This window comes from Hyla sarda, chromosome 3 (genome assembly GCF_029499605.1).
Source record: "Hyla sarda isolate aHylSar1 chromosome 3, aHylSar1.hap1, whole genome shotgun sequence".
NCBI lineage: Eukaryota > Metazoa > Chordata > Amphibia > Anura > Hylidae > Hyla > Hyla sarda.
The window spans coordinates 405,584,822-405,607,370 of record NC_079191.1 but is presented as its reverse complement, the minus strand read 5'-3'; the positions used below and the strand labels follow the sequence as shown (position 1 = coordinate 405,607,370).

The 22,549-nt window shown below is 41.9% G+C and overlaps 1 protein-coding gene across 1 annotated transcript in view; it reads right to left on the bottom strand.

Moving 5' to 3' along the window:
• Nucleotides 1-2,986: 2,986 nt before the first annotated feature.
• The window catches only part of LRPPRC (leucine rich pentatricopeptide repeat containing), a 203,060-nt gene continuing 183,497 nt past the window's right edge, over nt 2,987-22,549 (bottom strand). Inside the window, exons 34-38 of the mRNA XM_056568127.1 lie at nt 18,660-18,775; nt 14,291-14,362; nt 10,691-10,775; nt 7,879-8,021; nt 2,987-3,190 (exon numbers count right to left, since the gene is read on the bottom strand). Of these exons, the coding sequence (XP_056424102.1) occupies nt 3,113-3,190; nt 7,879-8,021; nt 10,691-10,775; nt 14,291-14,362; nt 18,660-18,775 (494 nt within the window). The 3' untranslated portion in view covers nt 2,987-3,112. The remainder of the gene's footprint in view (nt 3,191-7,878; nt 8,022-10,690; nt 10,776-14,290; nt 14,363-18,659; nt 18,776-22,549) is intronic.

The window sequence follows — 22,549 nt, the reverse complement described above, 5'->3', positions numbered from 1 at the left end:
CTACCAAGATGTACAACAGTTTTTGTATCTGACAGTGTCCATTTAATAAAATAAAAAGCCTATAAATAAGCCCCTCCCCTAATAAAAATTTAAATAATACCCCATATACATTTTTGGAATGTTATTTTCCTCCCCTAAGGATTAGTGAAGGGACACTAGGATAAGGGGATTATGTTGCCCCATGATAACCGCTGTTATCAATCAGTTACATAAGTTCCATAACATCTTAGAGGTTAATAGATTAGTGGCATCTAGTGGTTAGTATTTACATTTTAATGGCAACATTAGAAGTTATATTTTAGGATGTCTTACCCTAGTTTTAAATTGATGTGACTTCGGTAGGGTTCTATCATTTGTTTACCTAGCACTTTGTTTCTGCACTAACAGTATTTCATTTTTTCCGTTTCACCCACTGCTGATGTTGGCATGGGGCATTATTACTCACTATAGGTGCTACTTAAGTGAGGAGGCCAAAATGTTTGTCTTGTAGACGCTGTGGGGACGAGTCGTGGCTGGAAGTAAGTGTCATGACGGTCTGGGCTGGATGGAAAAGAAAAATGAAAGTGAAAAAATCTAATTAGAGAAGATGTCACCTGTGAATCAGCAAATGTAACTATGTAATCACTTATATTGTCTGCAGCCTGTATATATTGGTTACATTGGTCCTTGTATACAAGGTTTTGTCAGTAACAGTATGTATAATGGTGATATGTATGGTGAGAATACCTCCTTGTATACTGGTATTAGGCTTCTTTCACACTGCGGATATGACATGGCAGGGAAGCCAGGGAGAATAGGAGAAAAATTACTGCTTGCACTGTCTTTCTCCTGCTATTCCCATTAAAAAAACGGCACCCGATGGCCCACGTAATAGTAAATGGGAGCCGTCAGGACCCATTGTTGCCCTGTCACAAGAACGGCCGTTAAAGTGACACAAAAAAAAAGGCTTTACTGGCCGTTCTTGACAGGGAACAAGGGCAGTGTGAAAGGGGCCTAATTGGTAATGTTGGTCCCAGTATACAGGATTTGGTCAGTAACAGTATGATGGTAATATGTATGGTGATAATACCTCCTTGTATACTGGTATTAGGCTTCTTTCACACTGCGGTTATGACATGGCAGTGTGACGGCCATCGGGGAAGCCAGGGAGAATAGGAGGAGAAAAATTACTGCTTGCGCTGTCTTTTTCTCCTGCTATTCCCATAAAAAAAATAAAAAAACGGCACCCGATGGCCCACGTAGTAGTAATAGTAAATGGGAGCCGTCAGGACCCATTGTTGCCCTGTCACGAGAACGGCCGTTAAAGTGACACAAAAAGAGGCTTTACTGGCCGTTCTTGACAGGGAGCAAGGGCAGTGTGAAAGGGGCCTAATTGGTAATGTTGGTCCCAGTATACAGGATTTGGTCAGTAACAGTATGATGGTAATATGGTGAAAATATTTCTTTTTTGTATACTGATATAATTGGTCTCAGTATACAGGATTTAGTCAATAAAAGCATGAAGATATCCATGGTGATAATATTTATGGGGTCTGAAATCTATTATTTAAGGCATCTATATTTTTAGGGATGTCTGGTGCGGGGTCTGTATTCTTCTAGAAAGTCAGGTCTGTCATCTGTCTTTATTTAGGGTTCTGGCATCTGAGTTTGTGTCACTAAGGAGACTGTGGATGACTACAGAAAATGGGGGGGGGGGGGGGGGGTGCACAAAGATGTCTCAACAGCAGTCTCTAAAGTCTTAAGGGCAGTCTGGGCCAGATGGAGAAAAGGGAAAAAAAAACTGATCAGATGAGACGTCCCCTGTGAGTCACCGGATGCGAGGAGCTGTCATCTCTCCTGACGTGTTATAGTAAATCCTATCATTACCCATGAAATATTTGTGAAGCATCTTTATTCAGAGCTCTATTTTGTGGCATTTCCGTTATTCTTGCTGGAAATGTATGGATAAGGCCTGCTCTACATTGTGTTTTTTTGTGATGCTAGTAACCTTAATATTACTGTCCCTGACTGTGTGGTTACTTGTGTCTCTGTTCCGCTTTTATATTACTTGTGAAGCATACATGTTTAGGACGGATTCACACTAGTCTAAATGACAACAGTCAAACTGTGGGATTACACTAATGTGAAACTGGTTTAGGTTCCTGTGTAACCCCCTCAAGCAACATTTGTCATAGCAGACATTGCGCAATGCTATTTTTCCATGATATTGGGGGAACAATATGGTATGCGGACCGGTGGAATTTCAGATCAACATAAACTTGGAAGAGCAAACATTCCGGTGCACCGGGGTGGAGTTTTCCGGTGCACCGGGGTGGAGTTTTCCGGTGCACCAGGGTGGAGTTTTCTTTCCACTTCAATCCAGGCCAATAACAAAAACACAATGCACCACGGTTTATTTTACAATTTAATGTGTTTATCTTGTAAGTTCCATTTTCATACAAGACATCATTTACTTATAGTGACATAATAATACACCCATTTTCTTGCACAGACATATTTACAGTCCTTTTGCAGCATAAATGTAGTCTTGGCTTTTTAACTAATGCTTGTTAGAGTCCTTATGAAGCCATGCACGCTGTAATCTTAGCACTCCAAGATGCCATTTCATTTGGAGCTCTGTTTCTGGAGCAGGCAGACAACAGTAGCAGTGGAAGACCGGAAGCCTGTGAAACCGGACCAGCAGCAGGGGAACGGGGTAAGGTAAGTATCTTTTTTTTCAGTTTTTCTACAGCCCCAGCACTAGAACATTTCTTGAAGGCTGGAATACCCTTTTAATGTGCATAGCCAGCTTCAGGCAGGTTTCACACAACCAAAATGTGGTCTAAACCTCCAAGACCAAAATGCAGACACTATAGGGTTCCAAGTTAAGTTCAATAAGGGGGGGTCTTGATGCTGCAGCCACATTACTAGCCTTATAGCAAGTAACTGCAATGGATAAAAAACATGACAATCAGAGAATCCAAGCTATAAAAATCAGTCAAAACACTCCAGTATCCAGACCTTTAATTTAGGCATACGTTAACAAAAGATCACAGAGCGGTCACATTTACAATGGGAAATAAAGGACACATAAAAAAAAACATTGTAAAAATGTAAAAGAAAACAAAAAATCTTATTCTTCCTTCTGCTGCTCTTCGCTATCTTGGGGCGTCCGTTTCTTCAGTCTTTCTATATAATATTCTATGGATTCCTAGAAAACATAAGGACATTTTAGTGTCAGGAAATAATTGTCACCAGATGTTGTACAGCCGAGCTCACCATTGTACCCAACTCATCAGGCTCGAAGACAACGAAACATTCTCCAAGGCACCTGATAAACTCAATTACAAAATCTCTTCATCCACCCCTCATCCATGATGAACTTTTCCTCAAGCCCATTTCCCACAGGTTTATTAAGGTCCCATTTTTGCATCCGGGATAACTACCCACTACCCGGATCTACAGCTCCGAACTGACACCATCTTCGTGATCTATCAAGCTGCAGTTGTTAAATTGAATTTATCGCCTAGATTTTTTTTTTACATATTAGATCCAGATACTGAAACATGTTCGTTTTTTCTAATCTGTTTGTATTTTCTGATTGTAATTGTTTTTTATTTCATTTTTTTGTACATTATTAGGAGAGCAGGATTCATGCCTCAGCTATTTCTAACAGCATTTAGAAATACACTTAACGGCAGGCCCATGGACAACAATGGACAGGACCTGTCCCATTCACATAAATTGGAGATCCTACTAAGCATTCTCTGTGACCGTCTGTGCTTAGAAGAAAGAAATTACTGGGAAAGTCTCAGCTTAGTTTTAGGCCTAGTGGCCAGAATAAAAAAACAAAACAAAACAAAAAACCCATAAAATATAGGAAAATTTGAAAAAAACATCACCAAACACGCTTAAAAAAATTTGGTTAACATAAAAACCTGATTTAAACCATAGGTAATTTTCAGATGACACGTTGCCTTTCAGCTTTCGTGTTTACAAAACAAAAATCCCACCAATCTAAAGTACAAAAAGTTACTCAAATGTGTAAAATTACCAGATTATTGGACTATGGGCTCATAGACCTTGAAGATCTGTGTGCTCAGAGGCTGTATAGAGTCACACAGTATGCTGCCATATAGTACTGTATTATAGGTGCTATCCAAGAAAAGAAAAATGCGTTCTTCCAAAAACGGTAACATGTCTATAGGTCGTCACTTGTATTGAAGATTGGTGCCACTGAAGTGAACAGGACTGAGCTGCTACGCTATATACAACCTTTAACCCCTTAACGACGCAGGACATATATTTACGTCCTGCGCCGGCTCCCGCGATATGAAGCGGGATCGCGCCGCGATCCCGCATCATATCGCGTGGGTCCCGGCGCTAATCAACGGCCGGGACCCGCGGCTAATACCACACATCGCCGATCGCGGCGATGTGCGGTATTAACCCTTTAGAAGCGGCGGTCAAAGCTGACCGCCGCTTCTAAAGTGAAACTGAAAGTATCCCGGCTGCTCAGTCGGGCTGTTCGGGACTGCCGCGCTGAAATCGCGGCGTCCCGAACAGCTGATCGGACACCGGGAGGGCTCTTACCTGCCTCCTCGATGTCCGATCGACGAATGACTGCTCCGTGCCTGAGATCCAGGCAGGAGCAGTCAAGCGTCGATAATGCTGATCACAGGCGTGTTAATACACGCCTGTGATCAGGATGAAAGATCAGTGTGTGCAGTGTTATAGGTCCCTATGGGACCTATAACACTGCAAAAAAAAAGTAAAAAAAAAGTGTTAATCAAAGTCCAAAAAAGCGTATTTTGGTAACTTTTTATAACATTAACCCCTTAAGGACCGGAGGTTTTTCCGTTTTTGCATTTTCGTTTTTTGCTCCTTGCCTTTAAAAAATCATAACTCTTTCAAATTTACACCTAAAAATCCATATGATGGCTTATTTTTTGCGCCACCAATTCTACTTTGTAATGACGTCAGTCATTTTGCCCAAAAATCTATGGTGAAGCGGGAAAAAAAATCATTGTGCGACAAAATTGAAAAAAAAAACGCTGTTTTGTAACTTTTGGGGGCTTCCGTTTCTACGTAGTACATTTTTCGGTAAAAATGACACCTGATATGTATTCTGTAGGTCCATACGATTAAAATGATCCCCTACTTATATAGGTTTGATTTTGTCGGACTTCTGGAAAAAATCATAACTACATGCAGGAAAATTAATACGTTTAAAATTGTCATCTTCTGACCCCTATAACTTTTTTATTTTTCCGTGTATGGGGCGGTATGAGGGCTCATTTTTTGCGCCGTGATCTGAAGTTTTTAACGGTACCATTTTTGCATTGATAGGACTTATTGATCACTTTTTATTCATTTTTAAATGATATAAAAAGTGATCAAAAATGCACTATTTTGGACTTTGGAATTTTTTTGCGCGCACGCCATTGACCGAGCGGTTTAATTAATGATATATTTTTATAATTCGGACATTTCCGCACGCGGTGATACCACATATGTTTATTTTTATTTTTATTTACACTGTGTTTTTTTTTTTATTGGAAAAGGGGGGTGATTCAAACTTTTAATAGGGGAGGAGTTAAATGATCTTTATTCACTTTTTTTTTGCACTTTTTTTTTGCAGTGTTATAGGTCCCATAGGGACCTATAACACTGCACACACTGATCTTCTATGTTGATCACTGGTTTCTCATAAGAAACCAGTGATCAACGATTCTGCCGGATGACTGCTCATGCCTGGATCTCAGGCACTGAGCAGTCATTCGGCGATCGGACAGCGAGGAGGCAGGTAGGGGCCCTCCCGCTGTCCTGTCAGCTGTTCGGGATGCCGCGATTTCACCGCGGCTATCCCGAACAGCCCACTGAGCTAGCCGGGATGCTTTCGGTTTCACTTTAGACGCGGCGTTCAACTTTGAACGCCGCGTCTAAAGGGTTAATAGCGCGCGGCACAGCGATCAATGCCGCGCGCTATTAGCCACGGGTCCCGGCCGTTGTTAGAGGCCGGGCCCGACCCGCTATGACGCGGGGCCACGCCGTGGCCCCGCGTTATAGATCGGGAGTGGACACATGACGTTCCAGTACGTCATGTGTCCTTAAGGGGTTAAAAAATGAATAAAAAGTGATCAAAAAGTCAGATCAAAACAAAAATCATACCAATAAAAACTTCAGATCACGGCGCAAAAAATGAGTCCTCATACCGCCCTGTACATGGAAAAATAAAAAAGTTATAGGGGTCAGAAGATGACATTTTTAAACGTATAAATTTTCCTGCATGTAGTTATGATTTTTTCCAGAAGTGCGACAAAATCAAACCTATATAAGTAGGGTATCATTTTAACCGTATGGACCTACAGAATAATGATAAGGTGTCATTTTTACCGAAATATGCACTGCGTAGAAACGGAAGCCCCCAAAAGTTACAAAATGGCGTTTTTTTTTTCGATTTTGTCGCACAATGATTTTTTTTTCCGTTTCGCCGTGCATTTTTGGGTAAAATGACTAATGTCACTGCAAAGTAGAATTGGCGACGCAAAAAATAAGCCATAATATGGATTTTTATGTGGAAAATTGAAAGGGTTATGATTTTTTAAAGGTAAGGAGGAAAAAACGAAAGTGCAAAAACGGAAAAACCCTGAGTCCTTAAGGGGTTAAAGGGGTACTCCCATGCCCCAGCCTTCTGAACATCAAGTTCAGAAGGCACGGGGCAGCAGCCGCGGTCCCGACGTCACGGCCACGCCACCTCCATTGATGTCTATGGGAGGGGGCGTGACTGTAGTCACGCCCCCTCCCATAGACATCAATGGAGAGAGCCTGATGTCACATGGGGGTGTGGCCGTGGCGTGGCGACTGCTGCTCCAAGCCTTCTGAATCGGATATTCAGAAGGCTGGGGCATGGGAGTACCCCTTTAAAGCCAGTTTTTGGTGCAATTTCTAGAAGAAAGCAGCCATGTTTACTAATCCCAGTCAACCCCTAGAAGTGGGGCACGTATTTTCATAAAACAACAGGGTCCCCCAACAAACTTCCATGTGTGGAGCTAGTATAGATCTGTAATGTAGTGGCATGGATGAGCCCTGTGACAATTTCACAATGTATTCTTTAATATTTCGTGTATTTTCTCTCGTCGGTTCTCCTGCTCTTCACACACCGTCTGATAATATTCAGGAAGCGACTGGCATTTTAACTAGGTAAAGTTTTCTTCCGTTTAACATTTGGCAAAAAAAATTAATAAATAATAATAAAAACAAAGATTCTAACAAAACAAAAATTCTCATTTAGGCATTCTCGAAAAAACAAAATCACCGGTTCCAAAATGTCGTGCAAAAGAAAACTTGGGATCCATTATCTAAATTTCTATAGACGTGGTTCTCGGGGCTTTTGAATGTCACTGTTAATCTACATCTCCACATCTTAGGAACTTGTGATTGATGGGGCCGGCTAAGCCGCAAACAACCTCTGACAAAAACACATTTGTTTGCTGCCTTAAACCGCTCGCTTTTAAAATGAAACGGCGCAAAACAAAAGCAATTAATGGTCAATAAATACGAGGGATTAAAATCACCTTTCAAGCTCCGAGAAGAGTGAGAACGCTTCCTCCTCGGAGGACGGGGGGCCAGGCTCTACCTTCAATATGACCTGCAGATGTGCCTGGCTGATTCTATCTTATGCTTTTAACACAATAATCCACAGAAGGTTATCGTCTCCCAAAAGTATAACTAAATTAATCCTGGAGCTGCGAGCACTTCACATGCACACGGCCCGTGGAGGATTCTCACACAAGATTTAATCCCCGTGTAATTAAGCAGAGCCCCCCCCCCCCCCCCCCCTTCTGTTTAGCACCAGCTCATAGGACGTAGAGGTGCGGATAATTATAAAGTACTCACTGGGGGCTCGGAGAACGGGACAGGCTTCCCTGCGCCTCTTAGAAGGACCGCCAGTCGTTTTAGGAACAGCTCATCTGGATCAATGTGCTCGGCTTTGGCTTTTTCGTACAAAGTGACTGCTGCATCAACCTCCTTGTTGGATTCTACAGGGAAATTTAAGGAAAAGATTAAAAAGGCGGCTCGATAAAACAGTCAGGAGAAAAATGTTGACATTAAGAATAAGGCGCCTGGAATGTTCACTGTATAAAGCTGCAAAATAGAAGTAATAGCCATCTATGGGACTTAATGGAGTATAGAAGATCAGAAAAAGAACGGTCTACTACACTTTTAGGAATTAGACAGTTTTAGTAAATCTGAATGGGATATCGCAATGCAGTTTTATTTAAAGGAGTACTCCGGAGAAACAAATGTCAAATCAACTGGTGAAAGAAATTATACATATTTGTAAATCATTTCTATTTAAACATCTAAATCCTTCCAGTACTAATCAGCTGCTGTATCCTCCACAGGAAGTTGTGTAGTTCTCTCCAGTCTGACCACAGTGCTCTCTGCTGCCACCTGTGTCTGTGTCAGGAACAGTCTGAATAACTGTCTGTATAAGTTTCTGACACAAACTGATCTGATTTTTTTTTTTCCTCCAGAGTACTCCTAAGTTAAATAGGCATCCCCATCTCCTTAAAGGGGCACTCCACTGGAAAACATTTATTTTTAAATCAACTGGTGCCAGAAAGTTAAACAAAATTGTAAATTACATCTATTTAAAAATCTTAATCCTTCCAGTACTTAGCTGCTGTATGCTCCAAAGAAAGTTCTTTTCTTTTTTAATCTCTTTTCTGTCTGACCACAGTGCTCTCTGCTGACACCTCTGTTCATTTTAGGAACTGTCCAGAGTACAAGCAAATCTCCATAGCAAACCTCTCCTGCTCTGGACAGTTCCTAACATGGACAGAGGTGTCAGACAGAAAAGAAATTCAAAAAGAAAAGAACTTCCTCTGTAGTATACAGCAGCTGATAAGTACTAGAAGGATTAAGATTTTTTTTATAGAAGTAATTTACAAATCTGTTTACGTTTCTGGCATCAGTTGATTGGGCAAATACCCCTTTTCATCAAGTCATGTGTAGAGCAGTATACACAAGTTTACAATTGACTTTAAAGGGGTATTCCAGGCCAAAACTTTTTTTATATATCAACTGGCTCCGGAAAGTTAAACAGATTTGTAAATTACTTCTATTAAAAAATCGTAATCCTTCCAATAGTTATTAGCTTCTGAAGTTGAGTTGTTGTTTTTTGTCTAACTGCTCTCTGATGACTCACGTCCCGGGAGCTGTGCAGTTCCTATGGGGATATTCTCCCATCATGCAAGGGATATTCTCCCATCATGCACAGCTTCCGGGACGTGATATCATCATTGAGCAGTTAGACAGAAAACTTCAGAAGCTAATAATTATTGGAAGGATTAAGCTTTTTTTTAATAGAAGTAATTTACAAATCTGTTTAACTTTCTGGAGCCAGTTGATATATATAAAAAAAGGTTTTGCCTCGAATACCCCTTTAATTAGCAAACTTGTCTGGTTCTGAAGATCTCTCTTTTTATCTCCCCAATCGTTGACAGCTGGTAGTCATGGTTCTTCTTCACTAACTCTGCTTTAAAATCAGTGGTGACGTCACTCCTTGTCCGGAGCACCTGAGCAGACATCATGCCCCCTGTTCTGGCTTATCTAAGCCCATCCAACATGACTGACTGCTGCAGGCTTAGCGCTTTAGCTTGGAAGCTGTCTGAAGAAAATCACATGACTCAAGCTCATCCATCAGCAATCCTGGGAGAGTGAGCAGACAGCAGTAGCAGAGGAAGGTAATAAGCCAGATGAGACAACCCCTTTAATAAGTTTAGATTAAATTGTGTTGCCTCTTAAGCCATTCCCACTTTTACCTAAGCCAAACCCCTTTTCTGGCCTGACTGAAAAGGGTCTAAAGCTCTTAATAAATGTGGTGCAAGCCATGTAATACAGGTTTTTGGCCGAAATTACTCTAAAATTGTGGAACATTTGTAATAATAAATCTGCCCTGTTATTTTGGGCCTAAGTTCTAGTGAACCCAATGATAAAATGGCTGTTATTCTTAGGGCTATAAAGTTATGTGCCGCCCATTCTTGCAGTTGTTTACATGCTAAAATATGGCATTTTTTTGGGCATGTAATCTGAGACATTTTGGGTGGTAACAGCTGAAAATTGGTCTGAAATGTAGAGTCTCATATATATCTATCTCATATATGTTTATTTTTATTTATTTTTTTACTATGTAAGTCAATGGCCATACACAGCATACCTTTCTGATATGCCTTAAAAATGAAATGTGGACTTATTGGAATCTTTAATCCCTCACTCAGCTCTACTATATCTATTCAAATTTTTTTTTTACATTTATTTCTTTTTTCAAGTTATCCCTTACATTCCTACTACAAAAACAGAGTAATAAATAATAGACTAGCAATGTAACCTCACGATAGAGCAATATGTCCGATGTACTAGCGAGAGGCACATTTGTCGGGTGCCTTGTAAATGAATAATAAATAAGTGACTGTAATATTAACCCCTTAAGGACTCAGCCCATTTTCACCTTAAGGACTCAAAACAATCTTCGTTTTTTGCACTTCCGTTTCTACCTCCTCATCTTCTAATAATCCTAACGCGTTCAATTTTACCCCTACAGACCCATATAAGGGCTTGTTTTTTGCGTCACCAATTGTACTTTGTAATGACATTACTTATTTTGTAACAATCTGAAGCAAAGATGGAGTCAAAAGCAATTTACCGTAGCCTTTTATCTTATAACTGTACAGGACTTGCTTGTAGTATGGATCAGAGAGTAATTCCACCAGACGAGTCGATTTTTCCTCCTGTAGATGAACATTGAACAAGAGATTTTGGTAAAGTAAAAAAAAAAAATAAAAAAAAAAAAGGAGGAAGATGCCTCAGAGTTGGACCTCGCTGTTGATGACTTGGTACAACCATCTATAACAGTGGCCTCCAAACTGTGGCCCTCCAGATGTTGCAAAACTACAACTCCCAGCATGCTGGGAGTTGAAGTTTTGCAACATCTGGAGGGCCACAGTATGGAGACCACCAGTCTATAACATGGTCCAATGAATCTGATGCATATCGCTACACTTACTTCAATACCTCTGGTAAACAGCAGATTGCCGATAAGACAAGAGAACCTGCATTATATGTAGCCTGTAATCTAGAGAGGTGCTAACTGTTTTGCAGGCATTAGTTAAAGGGGTACTCCGCCAAAAAAACATCTTATCCCCTATCCAAAGGGGATAGGGGATAGGGGATAAGATGTCTGATCGTGGGGGTCCCGCTGCTGGGGAATCCCGTGAACTCCGGCGCAGCACCCCAGTAATCTGGGAACAGAGCGAACTCTGCTCCGTGCCGGATGACTGGCGACTACGGCCGCCATGCCCCCTCCATTCATGTCTATGGGAGGTGGTGTGACTGCTACGTACTAGCCATCACGCCCCCTCCCATAGACATGAATGGAGGGGGCGTGGTGTGATGTCACGAACGCAGAAGCTTCCCGCTGCCAGCCCGGAGATCGTGGGGGTTCTCAGCGGTGGGACCCCCTGATCAGACATCTTATCCCCTATCCTTTGGATAGGTGATAAGATGTTTTTTGGCAGAGTACCCCTTTAAAGCGTCCCAGCATTCCTTGCTTATCCAATGTCTGCATAGAGCTCTCCATGATGATTTGTGTATAACGTGAAAGAGACGTAGGAGAAGGTAATGCTTCCCCCCTAATATAAGAACTCCGTTAAGTGGGTAGGAAATTTATTGACCATTTCCAACTGTGATCAGCAGAATTGTGAATGCAGCTCTGGGATAGAACAGGTTTTAACTCCTGATTGCGAGTGAATTAAGTTGTACAAGGTATTTACAGTTACCCAATAAATTTTTATCTACTATCTCGCTGTGAGCTTCAACCATGGACCAAAATCTATAGGCAGCAATTTTTATTTTTCATAGTGACCTCACAGGGTAGGAATTGTGACGGTTTTCTAGTATGACATCCCTGGTCTTATGAAATGTAGGCATACTGCTAGGAGTACTGCAGACTCCATAATAGATATAGTTCAATGAAGGATGGCTATCCACTGTAAAACATAATATTTTACTGTGTAGGGGCAAGAGGTTTAAAGGGGTTATCCAGGAATAGAAAAACAGAGCTAATTTATTTCAAAAATCGCTCCCCATCTGTCTCCAGGTTGGGTGTGGTTCTGCAGCTCAGTGCCATTGAAGTGAATGAAGCCAAGTTGTAATACCACACACAACCTGGGGGCAAACCTGGAGCTGTTTTTGAAACAAATTAGCTCAGTTTTTCTATTCCTGGATAACCCCCTTTAACTCCGTTTGATGTAGGTTTATAAGGAAGTCTTATGCTCCAGGCCTTTGTGTAGTTCATACTGCTAGGTAGAGATGTCTTGTTACAGATACTGGACATTTGCACGAGTACTTGTACCCGATACCTAATCCGATACTCGCTGGCAGGTATCACAGAGGTGCCGAACCATGCAGAGCGCCCAGCAGCTGAGCACGCGTCATAGACGGGTCCTGTAGCTAATGCCGAACATCACCGATCAAGGTGATTTCAGACATTAACCTTTTAGATGCCGCAATCAAAGTTGATCGCGGAGTCAAGCTCAGGGATGCTGATCGAGATCACTGCGGTGAAATCAATGTGTCCCGATCAGCTGAGAGGACGGCCGGAGGTCCCTTACCATGCTCCGTGCCATCCAATCGTCGCTCTTTTACTACAGCCATCCATGGCATGCAGGAATAAAGGAGCAGTGATAACACTGATCAATGCTATGCTATGGAATATCATTGATCAGTGTATGCAATCTACAGATTGCATGTAATAGTCTCCTATGGGGAAAAAAAAAAAAAAAGTGTGTAAAAATAAATGTGAATTAACCCCTTCCCTATTAAAAGTTTGAATCACCCCCCCCTTAAATAAAATATTTATTTTAATATAAAAAAAAGCCCTTCTAATAAAAACTGAAAAAAATTATTTAACTTTTTCCCATAAAAAATAAAATTAAAAACCCTGTCACATGACACATGAAAAAAGTATTGGTAATTGGTATTGTTGAGTACTTTAAAAAAAGAAAAATATCTGTACTCCCCCAAGCCCCCCCAAGTATTTTCTCTGCAAGCACCTCATTTTTAATAGTACACTGGAAAGCTTCAGTTTCTGTGCATTTTAGGCTGCATTCACATCACGATTTTTCCAATTTCTCCATCCGACCTGAGTACACGTTTTTTATAACTTAAAATCATATGAAATCGTATATAAAGTCGGATCCATTGTCCTCCATTAAAAAATCGGAACCTTTACACACATCCGATTTGATCCGCATCTGATTTCACACGATTTTTGTTCAGGTCTGAAATCGTGGTCAACCCCGATTTCAGACCCGAACAAAAATCGTGTGAAATCGGATGCGGATCAAATCGGATGTGTGTAATGGTTCCGATTTTTTTTAATGGAGGTCAATGGATCAGACTTTATATACGATTTCATATGATTTTAAGTTCTAAAAATCGTGTACTCAGGTCGGATGGAGAAATCGTGATGTGAATGCAGCCTTAGTATTGCAAAGATGGCCCTGTTCCTGGGGGGGGGGGGGGGGGGAAGAACAAAGTTGCCTGTCTCATCTCATGCAGGGAACCTGCTATTTATGGTGGACAAACCGCAGGCTGCATGAAACTAGTCTGATATTGTCAGGTGTTTCAGGGTAATCATAGTTTAAAAATAACATCGAGGAACTATTCACATGGGGGGGGGGTTCTGCATATATGGAGAGATGCGAAACTTAGCACTTGCAGGGCAGAGACCAGCAGCCAAGACCAGATCTCATTAGTTACCTGGGTCCCAGCTGCATTTTTAAACTAGGATTAATCTGAAAGGCCAGAGTAATTTTTAGCGTCCAGGCATCTTGTACTCCGCCCCTAGACATCTTATCCCCTATCCAAAAGGATAGGGTGATAAGATGTCTGATCGCAGGGGTCCCGCAGCTGGGACCCCCGCGATCTCTGTGCAGCACCAGCCATTTAGAATGCTAGGTGCTGGCGGCAGGGGTTGTGATGTCACGCCACGCCTCTCAATGCAAGTCTATGGGAGGGGGCGTGGCAGCCACCACACCACCTCCCATAGACTTGCATTGAGGGGGCGTGGCAGTGACGTCACAACCCCCGCCACCTGCTCCAAGCGTTTGGAACAAAATATTCTGAACACTGGGGAAGCGGGTACCCCCTTTAAATGCAAGACGACAAAACTTAGTGACAACTCAGAAATATTCTACAGACATGCTAAGATAAAATTACATAGTTTAGGAAATCCAAGATATACCTCATTCCGCCCCATCTGTCTGATAATGTGGCGAGACAACGGCCCTCGCTGCTCCACAATAGCACTGCATCTCTGTAGGTAAAAAGAAAAAAAACTTGATACATCAGGTGTCTGAGGTTTAGGAAACGTCAACATAGAACGAACAAAAAGAGAAACAAATATAAACAATAAAAAGATAGAACAAAACGAATAAAAAATGGCACCAGGGCACAATACTGCGGGTTAATAATGGTGACGGATGAGTGAATTCACACAGAAGAACTGTGCCTGATGAAGCCGATCTGTCATAACCATGTCCTTGGCACCGCATGTTGCAGGTTTGTTTAAAAGACAAAAAATAAAATAATAACTCAATGCTTCAGTAGAACCAAGGAATGAGGTTTAGGGACAGGAAAGGCAAGACGGGAGGGGGAAGGAATTCTATTCATCTCCAATTATACTGCCAAGCATTCATAAGTAAGCTCGGGATCATAAGGTTAATTATACATTTAATAAGGTGTCAGGGAGATAACTGTGCGTTTCTTTAAAAAAATTAAAATGTACAAAGCAAGTTCTCTTCAAAAGTATAATTACCTACACTTATGCATACAAAAGGACTGATTTCAATCTGCTTTATAAAAGCCTTTCAAGGCAACAGACAGTCAGTTCTTGAGAGAGAGAGACACAAAAGCTAAAAGTTGCTGGGGAAAAAAAAAAGTTTACATGACAAGCCCGGAAAAATGGCGTGATGTACGGTCAAGGTGAGACGGTATTCTGGGGTATAGCTGCGTTGTCACCACGTGGGAATCCGATCTCGTAAATGACGTATTTCAAGACAATGTTGATATTTCTTTCATTAACGCCTGCTGTAACTGCCCACTTAAAGGGGTTGGCCAGCGAAAGAAATAAGCTCTGTGTGGTGTCAAAAAGTATAAAAAAGTTACTTACTAATATAATATTAGTTATACTGCACAGATCTCTTTATATTAGCAGAGCTGTCTGGCTTGTAGTTGTGACATGTCACACTCTGAAAATATAGCTTCTGTCCCTGCTCCCCCTCCCCTCCTGTCTGCTGAGGACCAGATCATTGATGTGAAGAAGGGAGCTCGTATTACAGCTCATTATATATCTTAAGGCAGTAAAAAGCCTTTTTGAGATAAGACAGCAGTGCGCCTGTTCTGAAGGAAACTAATGTGACTCAGAAAGCCTTCCTGCGGTCATAAAATCTAATGAGCAGTAATATGAGCTCCCCCTCTTCACATCAATGGTCTGGTCCTCAGCAGACAGGAGGTAAAGTAGGGACAGGCCCTCTAAATTTGACATGATGGAACAGCTACAAGGGAGATAGCAGTGTTGATGCGTGTAGATCTCTGCACTATGATTAACAACATTATATTAGTAAGTTAACTGTCTTATACTTTTTTGACACCATACACAGGTTGTTAATACATCACACACTGACACTCAGCTTATCACCCATTGAGGAAGAACATTACTACAACCAGCTATTCGCTAAGTGCAGTGTGATGTGTGAGGCACCAAAAGCAGGAAAAAGACCGGGAATGAACTACAAGAGTGATTCTAGAGGCCCCTGGGGAGTGGCGGGAGGTAAGTTAAGGTTTATTATATTCAGTTTTAGAGTTCTCCTTACTTACAAATAAAACTGGTTTTCACATCAATACAAAATGTATCCATTAAATGGGCACTGTCAGATTCAAAAACTTTTTATCTCCTTTGTATAGAAATTATGGCTTATAAAGAAAAAAAAAAGACAACTAGGGATACCATCCAAAACATAATCCTGTCTGTCTGCAGCAGGCACTCCTCTAGGAGAGCTGGGGTCCCGTTCAGGAAATCGTGAGGGGTTCCAGCAGTCAGAACCCACGCAATAAGACATGTATCTGCTATTGTGTGGATAAAGGATAAGTTTTATTTCAATGGACCACTCCTTTAAGCACCAATTGGGGCATAGTCCAGTAAGAGAGGGCGGGACTAGCACTCCTCTGTGCTCACTCCTGTCCTATTAGACTTCAGCATGAAAACAGAGAGAAGGGGGTTACAGAGCAGCCTGCAATGACTGGATGAAGAGACCCAGCACAGCAGATTCAGGGAGGAAGTGAATGCATGGTAAGTGAGGGCGGGCTAAGTGCTTGGCTTGGACACGCCCCTTCCTGAGCAGTGGATGTCATAATGAGTGAAAATCAGAACAAATGGATTTATGAGCCAAATACAGAAGCTAGACACACAAAAAAGACATGTAAAGCATCTGCATGACCTAGTGAGTAACATTTATCAGTATATTTTATTCTGTGATATGACAAGTACGCTTGAAAAAACATGCATTTTAAGTTTGGTATCCTTTAGTGACCCGTCAGCCCTAGCTCCATGTGTCACCTCTCAATTCCCAAGAACATTTACATAATGCCCTTATTCTTCATGCAGGAGATCCAGGTTACATATTGCCGGCAAGTCCCATCTTACAGAGAAATCGGAAATCTTTCCGGTTTTTTTTTTTCTTTCTCTTTTTAAATATGCAAATTGATGTCTACGGCGATGACTAAAAGCAGCGGTTTTGCTTTTTTTATTTTATTTTACGGCTTACAGTTTTACCAGCTGCTCTGCATTTTAAGTGAATATAGTGCTGTTTACTATGGGAAATTGGTAACAGGCCTTAATTTGACACGGGGAGTCTATACAAACCCGGCAATCTGCAGGATCACTGTGATTGTTTGACTGCCACCTGCGGGGACGAGACTCCCCATCTGCGTCTGTTTGTGTACACGAGCAGTGGCAGTTCTCATCACCAGCCGCTCCTTCCGCGCCGGCTTCGTTTTTATATTTAGCACAAGTAAAATAGGCACGAACGCGGCCGGCTTGCTACCTGACGGTTGCTAATATATATATATTTTTTTTCAGAGAATGTCGACAACCGGGAAGAGCCTGTGTTTTCTCATGTAACGTGCCAGCAACTAGCTCAAGGATTGAAAAAAATAAAAAAAAATAAAAAATAAAAGTAAAAATTAGATTGTAATAAGCAATAAACACGCGAGACGCCGGCAAGGCTTATACCGAATGAGACACTATGGTAACCGTATTTTTCCCCTATCCGTGTTAATGGAACGATCACGTTTGTCCCTGTGAACTGCACCGACGTGCCGCTGCTTGTAAGGTTTGCATAATTTATTTCAATACAGTAGGAAATATTTTTTTTTATATAGAACATTAAAAAACGTAATTCCAGAGCTACGCAACATGTTAATTCCCTGCATAGGAGATCCCAAGTAGCGATGCCCAGTGCTCCACATGGCACTGTATTACCAAGTTGCTCTCTAACGCAGTGTTTGCCAACCTGTTTGCCTCCAGCTGTTGCAAAACTACAACTCCCAGCATGCCCGGACAGCCGCTGTCCCAAAGGCTCCGTAGGTAGGTAGTAAGTAAAACTAGACCAACATGGTTGCAGTCTCAGACTATGATAATCTACATCGCAAACTTGCAAAAACATATGAATATTATATATTGCAGTAAGATTGTTACTAGAGATGAGCGAACTTACAGTAAATTCGATTCGTCACAAACTTGATGAGTTGATGACTTATCCTGCGTAAATTAGTTCAGCCTTCAGGTGCTCCGGTGGGCTGGAAAAGGTGGATACAGTCGTAGGAAAGAGTCTCCTAGGACTGTATCCACCTTTTCCAGCCCACGGGAGCACGGGAAAGCTGAACTAATTTATGCAGGAAGAGTCATCAACTGCCGAGCCGAGAAGTTTGTGACGAATCGAATTTACTGTAAGTTCGCTCATCTCTAATTGTTACCTACAGCCTAAATGACAGATCATACATTAATATAATACATGTCGGTAGGGCTGATTTAGAGCAATACACTGAATTTATATAAGTGTATTTGAATGGAAACTAAATGCCTGGTCCCCACCATAGTGGATTGTCTGCTCCATCACAGATTGGAAGACATTGGGGGAGATTTATCCAAACCAGTCCAGAGGAAAAGTTGCTGAGTTGCCCATAGCAACCAATCAGATCACTTCTTTCATTTTTGAAAAGGCCTCTGAAAAATGAAAGCAGCGATCTGATTGGTTGCTATGGGCAACTCAGCAACTTTTTCTCTGGACAGATTTTGATAAATCTCCCCCAAGATATATATATTTCAGAACATTTCCAATACGCCATACTGACCATGACAGGGACGGAAAGTCTAAAACAGTGGTCTTCAACCTGCGGACCTCCAGATGTTGAAAAACTACAACTCCCAGCATGCCCGGACAGCCGTTGGCTGTCCGGGCATGCTGGGAGTTGTAGTTTTGCAACATCTGGAGGTCCGCAGGTTGGAGACCACTGGTCTAAAACATGCACTGATGGCATCTGTGACCACTGACCTGTAATAGATGACCGGCTTCTTCTTCTCTTCCCACTTTGACATAACCCACAAAGAGATCAGTAGCAGGTCCGTAGTTTGCAAACTGATTGGCCATTCGCTCTGCCAAAATGCTCACTGCCAATAGAAAGAGTTTGCGCATTCATAAGTTACATGACAGAGAAAATTTTCCAAATTTAGCACAATGGTCACAATGCCCTTGCCTACAGTGGTAGTATCAAAATACTCCTATAGGAAAATCCCAACACAGCACTTACTATAAATGTGGAGAACCTCTCATTTCAGCCAGGCAGAAGGATCCAAGTGCAAAACCCCATAAACACCCTTCTCCACTACTAAAGTGAACGGTATAAAGAACTGCAGGAAGTCCCATTAACTGTGCTGTGTTGGCCATTGCTGCCGTGTCTGTGTGGTGGTGCGGCACAGGGTCTGGTTCGGACGGCACTGGGGCTGCTCTGCCAGTGGGTCGTTCCCCCTGTGGGCACTGGTGTTGCAGCAGTGGTGGTGGTCGCTTGCTCAGTCCAGCGCTATTTTATGCTAGGGATCCGATACTTACAGGTGGCCGTGACGTGGCTAGCGGGCTTGCACTTCATGATCACAGAGTACAATAACCACCTGTCGGTTTAAAGGGGTGCTCCGGGAAAGTAATAAAAATGCCCAATCACAATACCTGTTCTGTGTCCCCTGTAGTTATCCATGTGGTTTTTCCAGCTCCTGTGGCCCCTGTTGTGTCCGGAATATTTTTTTTTCTTTGCTTGCAGCCCAGTCTACAACTCCCAGCAGTGCGGCTCTGTGTAATGGCTGCCAGCCCATTGCTATTACTATCTTCCTGCATGATGTGTTGTTGTAAACACAGTCAGCAGCACACACTGTACATGTTTTTTCTTTCAAACTATTCTTCCCCCTTGCAATAAATCATGCTATGATCTAAAGGGCAGCAGTCAGTGATTAGATCCACAACAGGAAAAGAGCAGTGTTATGTGCTGAGAAGACAATGAGCTGTTTCTCTCCCAGCAGGAACCACACACAAGGAGGAGGAGGGGGAGGTGTGGCTGTAAGACATAAATCACATGGTCTTTGTCTTACAGGAGGGTAGGGGCTAGTCTCAGTGAGGGCTTTGCACAGAGACAAGGTGGATCTGATAATGACATCTATCTTTCACTCCCTGAATGTAAGTGACGGCTGAAAGAGAGAAACTGCTCTATATAACTAATTAATGATAATTACACAAATAAATAGGTTGGTTAGAGGGAAAGGATCGGCTATGGGTTTAGATCCCCAAAGTACCCCTTTTTTTTTTGCTGAGAAACCTTGGATCACTGTGCAAGATGTAGATGTGCGACCATGTCTGAATTCACCTTGTATTGCAATACACTTTCACTGCAAGTCTATAGGACTTCCGACAATCCTGTACAGCAGAAGTCCTTAACCCAGTCCTCAAGGCCACCACCGGTCAAGGAGATACATTTTTTCACTTGGACCCGGTTGCCCAGCTGAAATGAGAGGTCCCCTTTAATGGTATAAGAACTGGAAACCTATTACTGTTTGGTTCGGTAAATAAATACTTTCACAGTTCTAGCAATAGGTTAGTTATTATAGCACTTTACGAGTCTACCCTGTGGGGGTCTGACCCCAGAAAACCTACTGATGGCTAAATAGGCCTTAGAGTAGACCCTTGTGCCATCCATCAGACATACCGGAAAGACAAAAAGGTTATCCCATAGACTGTAATAGGCTTGCATCGCCTTATTAGAGCACATCACATCGTTTGGTCCATATTGGCCATTAAATCTGTGCCATCATCTAATGCAGTGTTTCCCAACCAGAGTGCCCCCAGCTGTTGCAAAACTACAACTTCTGAGAGTTGTAGTTTTGCAACAGCTGGAGGCACCCTGGTTGTGAAACACTGATCTAACAGAACTGGGGTTGTAATTTCTTACAGTACATGTAAAAATAATAACTCTAATGCATTGTTTCCAAATGCATTGCAATCAATTAGTTGACTGGTTCCAGTAGTAACAAACAGAATTTTTAAACAAAGCTATAAAAATTAAGTTTACAGATAAGATGGCAATACACATTAGATAAAAGTAGGCTGATTGTTAAAGAAGACCGGTCACCAAACTAAACTTTTGATATATTGTTCCTTATGTAATTTTTACTTGCTGTCGAAATTCTCAACCTTTATATGTTTTTAATGTGATTGAAAAAACGGTCACTAGGTGGCTCTGTTCTGTTCCCTGCACAAGTCAAACAGTTAATTTGACTGGTTCACAGTAGAAAGAGTAAGGAATCAGCTCCCCACTTGTAGTATCACGTGTTCCCGATGTAATCACACATCTCTCCAGCGGGAGCTTGGGACGGATCTCAGGGGCAGAGTCCCCAGGTGAAACAATTGGAGCAAAAGGAAGAGGTTGCCGGCTTCCGGACTGGGTAAAAAATGCAGCTTTATTTTATCACATCTTAAAATCCAATGCACAGAAGATGAATAAAAACATGAAAAAAGAGCAAGACACAAATGCACCGACGCGTTTCGACTTAATTGTAAGTCTTAGCCATAACTAAGACTTAGTTAAGTCGAAACGCGTCGGTGCGTTTCTGTCTTGCTCTTTTTTCATGTTTTTATTCATCTTCTGTGCATTGGATTTTAAGATGTGATAAAATAAAGCTGCATTTTTTACCCAGTCCGGGAGCCGGCAACCTCTTCCTTTTGCTCCAGTTAATTTGACTGCCTGGCAGGAGACCAAGCCCGGGAAGTGCGTGTGGGGCATGGCGACTCTCTTACAGGCTTCAGTGATGTCGCGCCTGCTGGGGAACGCCCACTTTCAGCCGATTTTCACCTTACAGACTCAAAACACTTTTTGTTGTTGAACTTTCGTTTTTTCCTCCTCACCTTCTAAAAATCATAAAGCGTTCAATTTTGCAACTACAGACCCATATAAGGGCTTGCTTTTTGCGTCACCAATTGTACTTTGTAATGACATTTTATAACAATCTGTGGCGAAACAAAAAAAAATTATTGTTTGTAGGGTGAAAAAAAAACCCGCCAGTTTACAAATTTTTATGGCTTCCGTTTCTGCGCTGTGCACTTTTCAGTAAAAATGTCACCTTATATTCTGTAGGTTACAGGGATACCCAATTTATGTAGGTTTTTATTTATTTTACTACTTAAAAAAAAAAATATTATTTAACTACATGCACCAAAATTTGTATGTTTAAAATTGTCATCTTCTGACCCCTATAACTTTTTTCATTTTTCCGCATACAAGGCTATACGAGGGTTCATTTTTTGCGTCGTGGTCTGTAGTTTTTACCTGTACCATTTTTGTTTTGATGGGACTTTTTGATCGCTTTTTATTAATATTTTATGGTATATGAAGTGACCAAAAAGTAAAAATTTTGGACTTTGGTATTTTTTTACGTGTACGCCATCAACCGAACGGTTTAGCTAACCTTATATTTTAATAGCTCGGACATTTACGCACACAGTGGTACCACATATGATCTTTTTTTTTTATTACGCTATTTTATTTAACCTTTTAAGGACGCCGGGCGTATGCATACGCCCTGCATCCCGAGTCCTTAAGAACGTGGGGCGTTTGCATACGCCCGTGGGAATTCCGGTCCCCGCCGCTAGCCGGTTGGGGACCGGACCGGGATGCCTGCTGAAATCATTCAGCAGGCATCCCGACACATTCCCCCATGTCGGCGATCGCAGAAAATCGCATGTCAATTCAGACATTTCTGCTATTCTGGGCTGATCGGGTCTCTGGTGACCCGATCACCTGGAATATAAGGATGATCGGAACTGTCAGTGACAGCCCTGATCATCCTGAAGGGTAGGAGCGAGGTCACAGTGCTGCGATCTCCTCCTATCCCCTGCCAATGGTC